The sequence below is a fragment of the Pyxicephalus adspersus genome, chromosome W (assembly GCF_032062135.1).
Source record: "Pyxicephalus adspersus chromosome W, UCB_Pads_2.0, whole genome shotgun sequence".
NCBI lineage: Eukaryota > Metazoa > Chordata > Amphibia > Anura > Pyxicephalidae > Pyxicephalus > Pyxicephalus adspersus.
The window spans coordinates 14082647-14094538 of record NC_092870.1 but is presented as its reverse complement, the minus strand read 5'-3'; the positions used below and the strand labels follow the sequence as shown (position 1 = coordinate 14094538).

General features: G+C 39.4%; 1 protein-coding gene across 2 annotated transcripts in view; it reads left to right on the top strand.

The window, feature by feature from the left end:
- The window catches only part of LOC140342781 (IQ motif and SEC7 domain-containing protein 2-like), a 418938-nt gene that overhangs the window by 124407 nt on the left and 282639 nt on the right, over nt 1-11892 (top strand). For both annotated transcript variants that reach the window (XM_072429132.1, XM_072429134.1), the window contains exon 2: nt 5570-5599. In XM_072429132.1, coding sequence (XP_072285233.1) covers nt 5570-5599 — 30 coding nt within the window. The remainder of the gene's footprint in view (nt 1-5569; nt 5600-11892) is intronic.

Here is an 11892-nt window from a genome sequence, read left to right as displayed (position 1 = left end):
TCAGTTGCTGAATAGCGCGATGGCGTACGATTTCGGATCGCAAATACGAATGCGCGAGCGATCATCCGATTCTGCTTGATGAATCAGGGGCATTGACTCATCTGCTAAACATGTCCATTTTGAGACTCTCTAAACAAAAGAAAGCGCCCTATTGTGCATATTCTTACAGCAGCCCAATGCCTTATACCAGTGCATTGGAAATCCATTTGCCCACCATCTACTGTATTTCAGAGCTGAGAGCAAAGGTGGGGGACATTAGGTTGATGGAACAACTATCAGCTAGGCTCTGAGAAGTTTGATGAGATATGGTCCCCATGGGATCAAGTAGTGTCTGCAGGTACTATTTGATGCTACCCACTTATCTTTTTTTAAGAAATTGAGGTTGGTAAAATATAAAGTGAGGGTGTGCTGCTATTACACTGTGGATCTTAGATAAGGAACTCCTGACCCCCCCTCCCCATATTCTCCTATTCTTTCTTATCTCCTATCATGCCCTTCCTGATTTATTCCCCTATCTCTCTCCATTCTCCTCTTTTCTTTATTCTTCTGAAGTTTTCATTTTGGGTACAAGAAAAGATGTCTTTTTTTAAATAAGCTGGGCACGCATATGGGTTGTAGAATTGAGAATATGAGGTTAAGATATTAGATAATGGATATTTTGAGAATTTATGAAAGGTTGAACCTACACACTAGATGTTTGATACATACAAAAGTTGATGCCAGTTTCAAAGGGGTTTTCCTGAATCCTAACCTGTGGTTCCCTAAATATGTGTAACCTGATGCAACACTCTCTATATGTTTGTGTCTTTGGTCTTTTTTATTGTAATAACTGGAAAAAAATTTATTTTTACTATAAAAGTTTATTTTTACTATATCACCAAATCATAGTGTAATGGGCAACCTTTAAAGCATGTACATTGTCTGCATCTATGCCGGAAACCAGTCACCTATTGTCAAAGGTATATTGTAAATATAATATCAATTTTAACTTCTCTTTTACCAGCAGTACTGTATATGTGCATTGATAGGAATAAATTACTTTTTAAAAATTTGAATCACGTGATGCAATAGAGATGCAATTCTAATGCAAAAAAGGCAAACCTCTCCAGCTTGCAGTGTCGCAGGCTCCTTGTTATAAGATAAAGCTGACTAAGGTTCTAACACCCCTTTCTTTACTAATAGACAAGCTTTTATTGTATTGTGTGGAGACAGAATTGCAAACTTGTGTTATAGAGATAGTAACACATACTTATTATGCTTTATAACTTTATAACTTTTGTACTCTTACAAAGTAAACATTAAATAGACACCTCTTAAAAGCTATAGGTATACTAAAATATAAAACACTCTTCCTCTATCACTAGTTATTCTGTAAATTTACAACGTATAAATATCTCAAATACATATATCCATAAAAAAATCAATGCAAGCTCCTGGGCTATTCTAAAGCATAATAAAATATATGTTATTATTCAAAGTGTGTTGTATGTGCCCCTGTGCACATTTAAAATGCCAGTAATCACAGGTTGTCAGTCCTCAAAATTACTTGGTGGGCAGTTGAAAGAATGCCTCCTTACAGTGGTGGATTGCCACCTTGGCAGACAGCAAAAATTGACTGCAGGTGGGTTTGCCAAGTGGCCATAGGCTCATAAGGGCTCCATTTATAAATTATTCCCTCTTCAGTTCTCTGATAAAATTTGATTTCTTCCTATTCTTTTGCTATTGTTACAGCTGTGCACTTGTGATGATTGGCCACTAGATGACAGAACAAGCCATTGTTTTTAATAGACCTGTAGAAATATAGAACCATATAATTCTCCACCAGCAAGTTTTCAGAGAATTCGGCTGTGGGAATAATTTATATATAGAGCCCTAAGTATTTCATGGTGCCTACAGATTCTATAAAAAAAAGAAAAAGTAAACATGCTATTGACCATGTCCATATTTTGCTGCGTAGTTTTAAATCTGTACAAATAGACCTACAGGAGCTAGTATTGTTCATTTTAGGAGATTTGTGTATTTTGATGCTTTGTTCTTATTTGCTGTAGGAAATAGGAAATGCAGACTTTCCATCTGGAAGCTGTTTCCAGCCACCACTGGGCAAGCTGCAATATCTAAAGCTAGTAAAGTACTTTCTTGTAATAAAAGAGGAATAGACTGCAGAGATGGAGACATAATCCTGTACAAAGCATTGGTCACACCACATCTGGAATATGCAGTCCAGGTTTGGGCACCAGTTCACAAAAAGGACATTGTGTAATTGGAGAGAGTGCAGAGAAGGACAAGTAAACTAATAAAAGGAATGGAGGAGCTCAGCTATGAGGAGAGATTAGCTGAACTGAATCTATTCTCCCTTGAGAAGAGACGTATAAGGGGGGATATGATCACCCTGTATAAATATATAAATGCTCCATATAGAGAACTCTCTTCCCTATTATTCACTGTAATGTGATTACAAAGCACAAGGGGGCGCTCTTTGCATCTGGAGGAAAAGAAGTTTAAGCTCCGGATAAGGAAGGGATTCTTCACTGTAAGGTCTGTGAAAATGTGGAATCGGCTCCCTCAGGAAGTAGTTTCAGCAACTACTATAGATTGCTTTAAGAAAAAGCTGGATGATTTCTAGAAGCACAGAATATAACTGGGGATTAAGGATTTAAAGTAAAAATAACAGAGACTGCTGATCCGGGAACATCCGATTGTCTCATGGAATCAGAAAGGAAGCAAATTGTACCCGGGGATTTTTTTTGCCTTCCTCTGGACCAACTATGTTATAGGGTTTTATATCTGGGATATGTTTATTTCCCTAGTGGGTGAACTTGATAGACTTATGTCTTTTTTCAACCTAAACTACTGTGTAACTACATATGTTCCTAAATTTTGAACTCTACACTAAGAAAGAGTTTTAAAACAAAGCAAGGGATGATAATAAGTACAATGCTTAAAAGATATGTCACATCCCAAAAATACATTATATTTGAATTTGCAGAAAGTACTGGGACTTTAAAGGCAATCAGTTTGACACTAATATAACAATAAACATAATTCTTTAATTTTCTCAAAAATTACCAAATATTAAAAACACCTAAATACATTACAACATTAATTGAGTACATTAATTTCAAATCTTTGTCCTTGGTGCTTTTTGTGGAACCCGTCCACTTCTTCAGGAGACAAACTTTATGAACTAAAAACATATAATACACAATATATCAAAAAATACCATAACTACAGTATGTCACACTTACTCCCATAATCAATCCCATGAGGTCACAGTCCCCTCACCAAGTTGACCACAGAGGTCACCAGAAAGCAGTGAGGCAGGTATCTCTGTTATCAGACAAGCCCAGTATTTCCAACGATTAACTATCATAAACAAATCAACACAATAATGTTTACCAGGTTGATGTAAGTTACCAAGGTTGTAATTCTCATAATGTTTGATAATCCGACAGCATAGTATGTCTCCAATTTATAAATTAAATAACTATATCTCACTCATCATATGTCTAAATTCTATATAAAAGTGTAAATGTATATATATACACCTAAAAAAAACATTTAATGTGTGTAAATATCAAAATTGGTGAAATATAAATCATCAAGTAAAATCCTCCAAAAGAAAAGCAAGGAAAAACAAGAAAAAAGTTCCCAATAGTGATAACTCATTTATAGACCTGAAAATTACCGCAAGTTTAACATGCACCATTGCATCCCCCATATAAAACAAATGAACATTACAAATCTGCATACCTAAAAGGCACATAGAATCAATACTTAGAACTAGTGTTGGTCGAACAGCTGAGTGTTCGATTCGGCAGCTATTTGATCGAATAGCCCGATATTTTTCTGATAATTGATCGCCGAATTCGAACACTATTAAAGTCTATGGGGGGGGGGGGGATTTGGGTTTTTTTCGGGAATGTGTAGAACTGCAAAAGGATTCAAGTGTCACAGTCCCTTCCGTGACTAAGGTTAGAAGATCTGTGAGACAAGCTGCATGTGAGGTTATCTGACAGTCTGACTGTTTACTTGTTTCAGTGTTGTTTGTAATGAGCACTCCCCTTGTATCAGGTGCAGCTGGTGGTCATTACTGCTCCTCCATTTAGTCTGGCCTCACACTTCATGCTGTGCGGTTAATATTCACTACTGGGATGTGAAGAGCAGGTGTGTTGTCCTCTCCAGAGTTCCTGCTTATATATCTGCTATTAAGATACGTTGAATTACTTTTGGTGTTTGTTGTTCTTTTGTTGTTACTAGGCCTCAGGGAGACGCTGGGTCTTTCATCAGGGAAGCAACCAGTATTCTCAAGCCAGTCACTACTCCTAGGGCTATGCAGGACTACTAGGGCCTAGGTTCCAGTGTATGAATATTCCCACCTTCAGGGGATATTCATACTGACAGGAGTCAGGGCTAGGTTAGGGTGTTTGTAGGGGGTGACCATTCCCTTTTCCCTAGCCATTGGAGGCCTAGTTCCTTGTATTTATCTTTCTGTTTTCCTCCCCTCCCCTTATCCGTGACATCAAGGGAGCGGAGCTGACAGCTTTGCTCCCCTGATTGCTTTTGCAGCCCTAGCGTAACTGTAGTATGTGTTCTTGGATAGAGAATCTCTATCCAACAATACATATGGAACAGCAGTTCATCTGCAGTCACGGCTAATTGGAAGCACTCGCGTGCCTCCTCCAATCAGCTGTGACTACAAAGTTCCCACGGTCACTGGTCTGTACTTATCAGCCCGGTGACTGTGGGAACTGAACTGCAGATGAACTCTCAATAGAGAAACTCCATTGAGAGTTCATCTGCAGTTCCACCGCGATCCTGGGGCACTGGAGGTTAATTAACCTCTAGTGCCCGGGGATCGCAAACAGGATGATTCCCTTGCAGCCCTGGGAATCCTATATTCGGGATGAATATAGGGACAACCCGAATTCGATCACCAACACTACTTAGAACCAAGCCAGGTACTTTCTCACCTCAACACGTTTTTGAATAGAAAGTAATGTTATTCCTTACCTCACTAAATTTGCAATCTATTGAGTCAAACTGATTGCCTTTAAAGTCCCAGTACTTTCTGCAAATTCAAATAAGAAAGAGTGTTGTTAACAAGCCACCTGTACCCAACCATCCTTACACCCTTAACAGGATTGAGCATTCTTTACCATTGAATGACTTCTTGCCTAACAACCTTGTGCAAACAGACTTTATTGCACATTTGGGTTATCCAAATTGCACATGCCATTTCTATGGCACCGGTAAGCAACTTTCACACTTACTGGTGCCATAGAACCAGTAAGTGAGTTACTGCATTTCATACTTCATCCAGTGTTTGAATTTATCCACAAGATTAACATAACATAAGTGCTCTAACAACATAAGTGCTCTCCCTTCTTTACCCCTTTATTTTTCACTCTCTCCTCCCTGTCTTTGTAGCCTGATCTCTGTCTCATTCAGTAGGTAGACTATATACTATACTATACTATATACTGTTTGCAATATGTGTATTTATATATAAATATATACACCAACCATGTCAGTGTACTGTTTGTAATTTTTCTTTCTCATTTCCTTGCAGGTCTGATGGCGAGAACTCTAGGACGGTTAGGTGAGTGTACATTCCAATCCTTTGTGTCATGGGTCTTTCAAGATGGGAGGTTGGTGCCATAGTTTCACTGTGGTGACTGATAATTCTCATTGGTAGGTAGCTCTATACATTTGATCAGAAAAACTAATTTTCTTAGTTTTTTGGCGCACACTATGATTCATACACAGCAAAGAATTTTAGAGATAATGTTAATTTGTATCTTGTATATTCCTTCATTTGTTGAAAGAAAATTTGAATCTGCTCTCCTAATTTATTGTTAACTCCTTTTGGTCAAGGCTCAAGTTGGCCAGACACGGCTTGATTTTTCCACATCTTATGTTGGAAGCGTTTTATTATGCCCTAGGGTGGCCCAAAATGAAGCTATACTACTGAGCTAAACATTTAAGCACTAAAGATTTTTATTTCCCAATGCAGCACATGCAATTCAGAGACTGTTTTTTACTATGGAAAATTAAAACAATCACTAGTGGATTAGAGAAATGTTTCTATCACATTGGAAAATCACTGCAGTAATGTGCACTTCTAGTGCTCATCTTTGCTCGTTGATTAACTCTTAGACTGTCTCCTAGCATATTTAAACCCACAAACAAAAATATATTTTTTCCTACCAGTGCTAAGATGTGGATGTCTTAATATTTTTGTTCAGCATGTTTTCCCTTTTATTTTTATCCAGTGATCCTATCAGTAGTACACTCACTGCCTTTGCTTTACTATTTTACTTGTCTATGTAGAGAGCTATGGTTGTCATCCAGACTGTACTTCAGAATGTGTTTCCAGTTCAATCCACAGAAAGTATCAAAAACACTGTACTTCTGGAAACATTAATTTGTATTTTTCTGTATCTTCTCAAAATGTTGTGTGAAAAATAAAAACTAATGCAGCCACATGTGCTTTATACCACAAGGTAACGCACTGAAGATGTGTGTTGTAGTGTGTTGCAATACAAAGATAAATTCATCTTGGAACACATCTACAATGCACTTCAAAACATCTGGGTGGTATTGCAACTTTATATACCAATGCAAATGCTCTATGCCTTACATTGTCTTGTGCTGAAATATAAAGTAGAGGAGTTAACTTTGTAAACATTGCAGCCCATTCATTTTGAATGCATTTTAAACTATGATGTGAATGGGCACTAAATTGTCCCCATTGCTTAAAAATATTGTGATGCGTTTGCCTGTTTTGTCATATAGTACAGTAAAATATGTGATATTTACCTGCTGAAAATGAATAGGTGAGTAACTTTGTGAAAGATGATTTTTATGTTTGATGTATGCAATTATTATCACATACTTTTTGTAGCAGAAAACTCTCACCATGCAGATTTGCTTTTAAAGTAGTTTTTAAGCCTTTAGAAGAAATAGTCTTATTAAGTTATTTGCTATACATTCCTTCAAAGAAAAATTATCTTAATAACCTCGTAACCCCGATTCACACTCGGGGTAGGTAAACCAATGGGAAAAGATAGTAAATAAAGCGCTTACCTGATCCACTGGTGTCCTCCTTCGCGATCTCATTTTCTTTCTTCCTCCGGCTGGCGTCCTCTGCACCTGATGAGTCACCGGGGAGTTCCTGGTGACGTTGGTGCGTGTGGACGTTCTGTTTGGGGCGGGGCGGGAATTCAAATCTATTTGTATTGCATTTAGTACAAAATAACTGTATTGAATGCAATACAATGAATTTATATGTGTAAAAGCAGTACATTATTTATGAAAATGTATTTTACAGTATAATATAATGGTAGGAGTATAATATTTTTTTTTTTAATTAAAAATAAAAAAAATAAAAATGTTTAAATTTATTATTTTGACTTATACTATTATATTAAACTTTAAAAAAAAATCCATGAAAAACAATGTACCGCTTTTAGACATATAAAACCGAACAGAAATGAACCGCCCAGGAGGTTAAAATTTGGACCTTATTAATTATGGATTCTTATGGACCTGTTCTATTTCTGTGTAGAGTTAGCATTCCAACAATAGTTTAGGATGTGTTGGTCATCACAATATAATTTTCTACCTGCAGTTATAGTGTAGAAGACACTGAATGTTGTTTACAAAAAACAAATTAAATTTACTACCACATTGCTATATTTAAACTGTTTGGTATATAAGTCCATAAAGCAAAAGTTGATCACATCCTAACCTTGTTTGCATTGACATGAAATTCCCTGGACTCGCCACCTGGTTTCCTTATGTATGGCTTATGGTGTTACTGGACTGTACTTTTTCAAGAGACTCTATACTGTTTAGAAACAGTAGAGGGAACAGAAGACAGTAAAGCATCTACAATCGACATGAAGAGGTTTCAAAAGTATGCTGAAAGAAAAAATCACAATGTTAGACTTCTGAAAAAGGCCCTTTGAAAGCATGCTTAAAGTGGAGGAGGGGCCGGGAGAATTCTGGGAGATGTAATTCTGTTCGGTGAGGTGAGGTGAATCACAAGCACTGCTCAAAGTGGGGATATGTAAAAAAAACAAAAAAAAGTGAATAACTAAAGTGTCGTTTACTCCAACCAGTATAATTACCTTAATTACCTTATATGTTTGGGTAAAAGAGAGCTATTAACATTATCCTAAGCTATTCTTTTTTAAAGGCGAATCCCTCTATCAATCTGTCTTCCTAACTCGTCTGTCTTTTTGCACTGATCTATGGGAAGTATAAGTAAAATCTGCTGCTTCCAGTATCAGATTCAGACTTCCAGAGAAGTTTGGAATATGATTGTTGATTGAGAAGAACTTCTTACCCTTATACATTGATGCTTCAGGGTTTCAGTATCAGTAAAGACACTAAAAAACTGCAGTAAGCGAACGAACTCATTTCTTTGCTTTACAAAAGAGTAGATAAAGGGATTTTTAGATTGCTAACTTGCCAACCAAGTAAAAAGGGACATCAGTGCAATATGGTAGTACCTTGATAAAAAACTGAAGCCCTTAGCAGGTAGAATTCTGTGTATGCCAGAAAAAATATTTAAATTCTGTACGTCTCTACAGTACATTTCTTTGTAATCTGTCTCTTTACAAAAGCTGCTCATAAAGAAAAAAAAAATACCTTTTTGGTCCGGCCAGAAATCCAGTGACTGATCTAGTACAATCTAGTACAAGTAAAATATTACATTTTTGTTTTTTCCGGTTAGCTACACTAACTTTCTATTTTGACTGGAGTGCACCTTTACTAATGTAAGACCAGGCTGTGCTAGAGATAAAGCCAGTGTTGACAAACATTTGTTTTTTCCCTATGCAAGTTTATAGGAAAGCTAAAACTGGTTATGTACAGATCAAATTCAACTCCAATGATTTCTTAATGATCTCAGGAGTGTCTTACACTGCATGTGCATGTTGACCCAGTTGAAAAGGCAATACCACTAGCATAGAGAAAAGTGGGGATTCCCCTGGATCTGGGATCAGTGCAGGAATACACTCTGCCTGTTCTAGCTGAGCGGGGCATTAAAGGTCCTACCCATGCCCCCTACTGCCCAGGGAGAAGTGACAGGCCAGAAATGGATGTCTCCTGGGGCCCACAGATAGCACTTACTTCCTGGAGGGCTATATGCAACATGTGCCTACAAAAGAAGACTTCCGACTTCTGATTTTAGAAATGAAGGAAGCATGTAGGGAAGAAATTAACACCCTACATGCCTACATCCGCTCATTGGCAGACCTTGTGCAATTGGTTGTCCCCTTAGCTGCCTGAAGTTCTGTGTCAATTTCGCAAATCCAGGACCATGTTTCTGCACAAGTTCTCCAAGATTTGAAACATCATCTGGAGGATCTAGACAACCGAGAAAGGTGGTACATGTTAGGAGACGCTCATCTGTCCGGCAACTCTGTGCTGTGCGCCATCACAGTATAAAACACTGTTAATTCTGTCCAGCGATGTCATTTGCAGCAGCCAGGAGAACTAAGATAGCAGCAGCCCCTGCTTCCCTTTTGCCTTGTAGCCTGATGTATTTTTGGCATCTCCAGCACCACTCTGTGAGGCTGTGCACAGCTGAAGGAGATTTTAGAGGCAATTAGCTCCTGACTCAGTCCTGCACTGCTATTGGCTGCTGGGACCTTATAGCCTCTCTGCTCCCAGTCACCATCACCTGTTGTAGCGTGTAGCTGGGCTAATCTGTGCTGGAGATTTATCGGCTGATTTATTGTTGCTGACCTTGCCTATTTCTGACTCATCGTTTGTATGCAGCTTGGATTGACCTTTTGCCTGTGAGCCCCGACTCTGCTTGTGTTTTGCCCTTGTGTACTTTGTTTGGTGGACAGATACTCTGTGTATGACCTCTGCTCTGTGTTCTGGACTTGGCTCTGTTGGAATCTTGGTACTGCTTTATCTGTGGGCTCCTGGCTTGCTGCCAGCCCATTCCAAGACACCATCCCTTGCGCTGTAAGTTCCAGGGGCAACCAAGTGCTGGGAGACATACCCAGTGAAGACTGCGGTGTTAGATTAGGGGACTGGTGTCTGGTGAGGACTGGTGCTGGCCAGGGCCTTACAGTGCAATAATATTTAGAATTTGGGGGTTCTCAGAAGCTACACAGGCTGCAGATATCCGAGGGGTATTGCAAACTATATTTATTAACATTCTAGGCTGACCGATATCGGTACCAATCCAGTTTGGCAGCGGCCCTGGCCTGGTGAGCCTGCCATCCAGACCAAGAGATGTGGTCTGCAGAATCCAGGATTTTCAATTAAAATAAGAAATCATGCGCATAGCCTGCAACATGAGATCGGTGAAATTTGATGGGGCTGAAATACAGCTGTTTCCTTACCTTATCTGGCTTACTCTATAGCAGTGCCGTACTCTACAACATTTGCTCACCATCCTTCATGATAAGTCCATCCCCTACCTTTTAGGAATTCCCCTTTAGCCTTATAGCACACAAGGATGTAATCTCTGCAGTTTTACGTTACCTGGAGGATCTCCATAATTTTTGTTCCATTTTAGGTATTGACTGCCCCAAAATTACTGTTCCTACGTTCGTGCCATTCTCGTCAGAGTGGCAAATGGCTCAAGGCAAAAAATATCTGCATCGCTCAAATCCAGCATATTCCTAGGAAAGTACTGTGTTTTTTGAATATCTTGCCCTTACTTGGATGTATCTGACACTGAACCCCTCCCTGTCTTGTATGTAACCCACAGTCCCATATCTGTCCCTCTCCTCATTCCCTCTCTGCTCGTTATCTTACGGGGGCTGGTATCCTATGAGATAATTCTACTTACCGAATGTGTCCTACCAGCTGATTGGGCGTGTACAATGACATTACAGTCAGCTATGTCTGTGTGTATCTCCTATCTTTTTCTATTAAATGGTGCTATCTCTCTGTCTCATGCTAATCGTCTTTATCAGTCTCCTTCTCAATCATGCTCAGTGTTAGCTCCTTGGGAGTGGGCGTGTACTATAGACCTCAGCAATCAGTGTCTATGCAGCTCCTATTATCCCCATGTATAAACCTTTATATCTCCTACACTGATTGTCATAGAAATGGTGACCCAGAGGCAGGAGTGTGGTCGTAAAAAAAAGAAGAGGGGCACAGTTTTAGTAAAGGCTATCAGTGGCGAGTGTGCAGGGAGAGCCTATACGTGGGTCCCGAAAAAAGTGAGGGCACGGCGTTCCTGCCCCACTACACCCCTGCCTAGAGAGCTGCTAAAAAAACTAAATTGCAGCCCCCTAGACATAACAAGTTGCCAGATATGGGGTCACATGCAAAAAAAGCCAATAACAATAGGTGATATTTTCACATTAAGGGGGGAAATTTCAAGATCAGGGTCCCCAAATTGAATTTGCATTTTAGAGACCCCCGAGGGCCACTTGCAATGAGCATAAGGGTACTTTCAATTCACTCTGTGCTGTGGTGCCCTAAATATACACTTGCTTGTTCACAAAACTTCAAAACTGCATTTAGACTGGCGGTGAGGTCGCTATGTGGTTACCCTTTCCTCATGCCATAGAACTCTGCCTAGGGGAGATGCTCAGTACTGCTCACTACCCCCTGGAGTCAAATCCGCAGACACTGCGGTGCAAGGGACTGAGTGGCTGGTGGGGTGCTTGTTACACATAGCTGGCCTATGTGAACCTCAATTTCTCTGGAACAGAGGGATGCTGGCAACTGGAAATGTGGAAGCCAATAGGAAAGACCTTTTTGCCCCCCCCCCCCCCCCATTCCCCATTAAAATGTTATGCTATCATATCATGCTACCCTGACACATAACTATCCCCTTACTCTGTATGAACCCCAACTTCTTTGTAAGGGAAATGTAACTGTACTGCAGGACTCTTGTGGCTAACTCCTCCT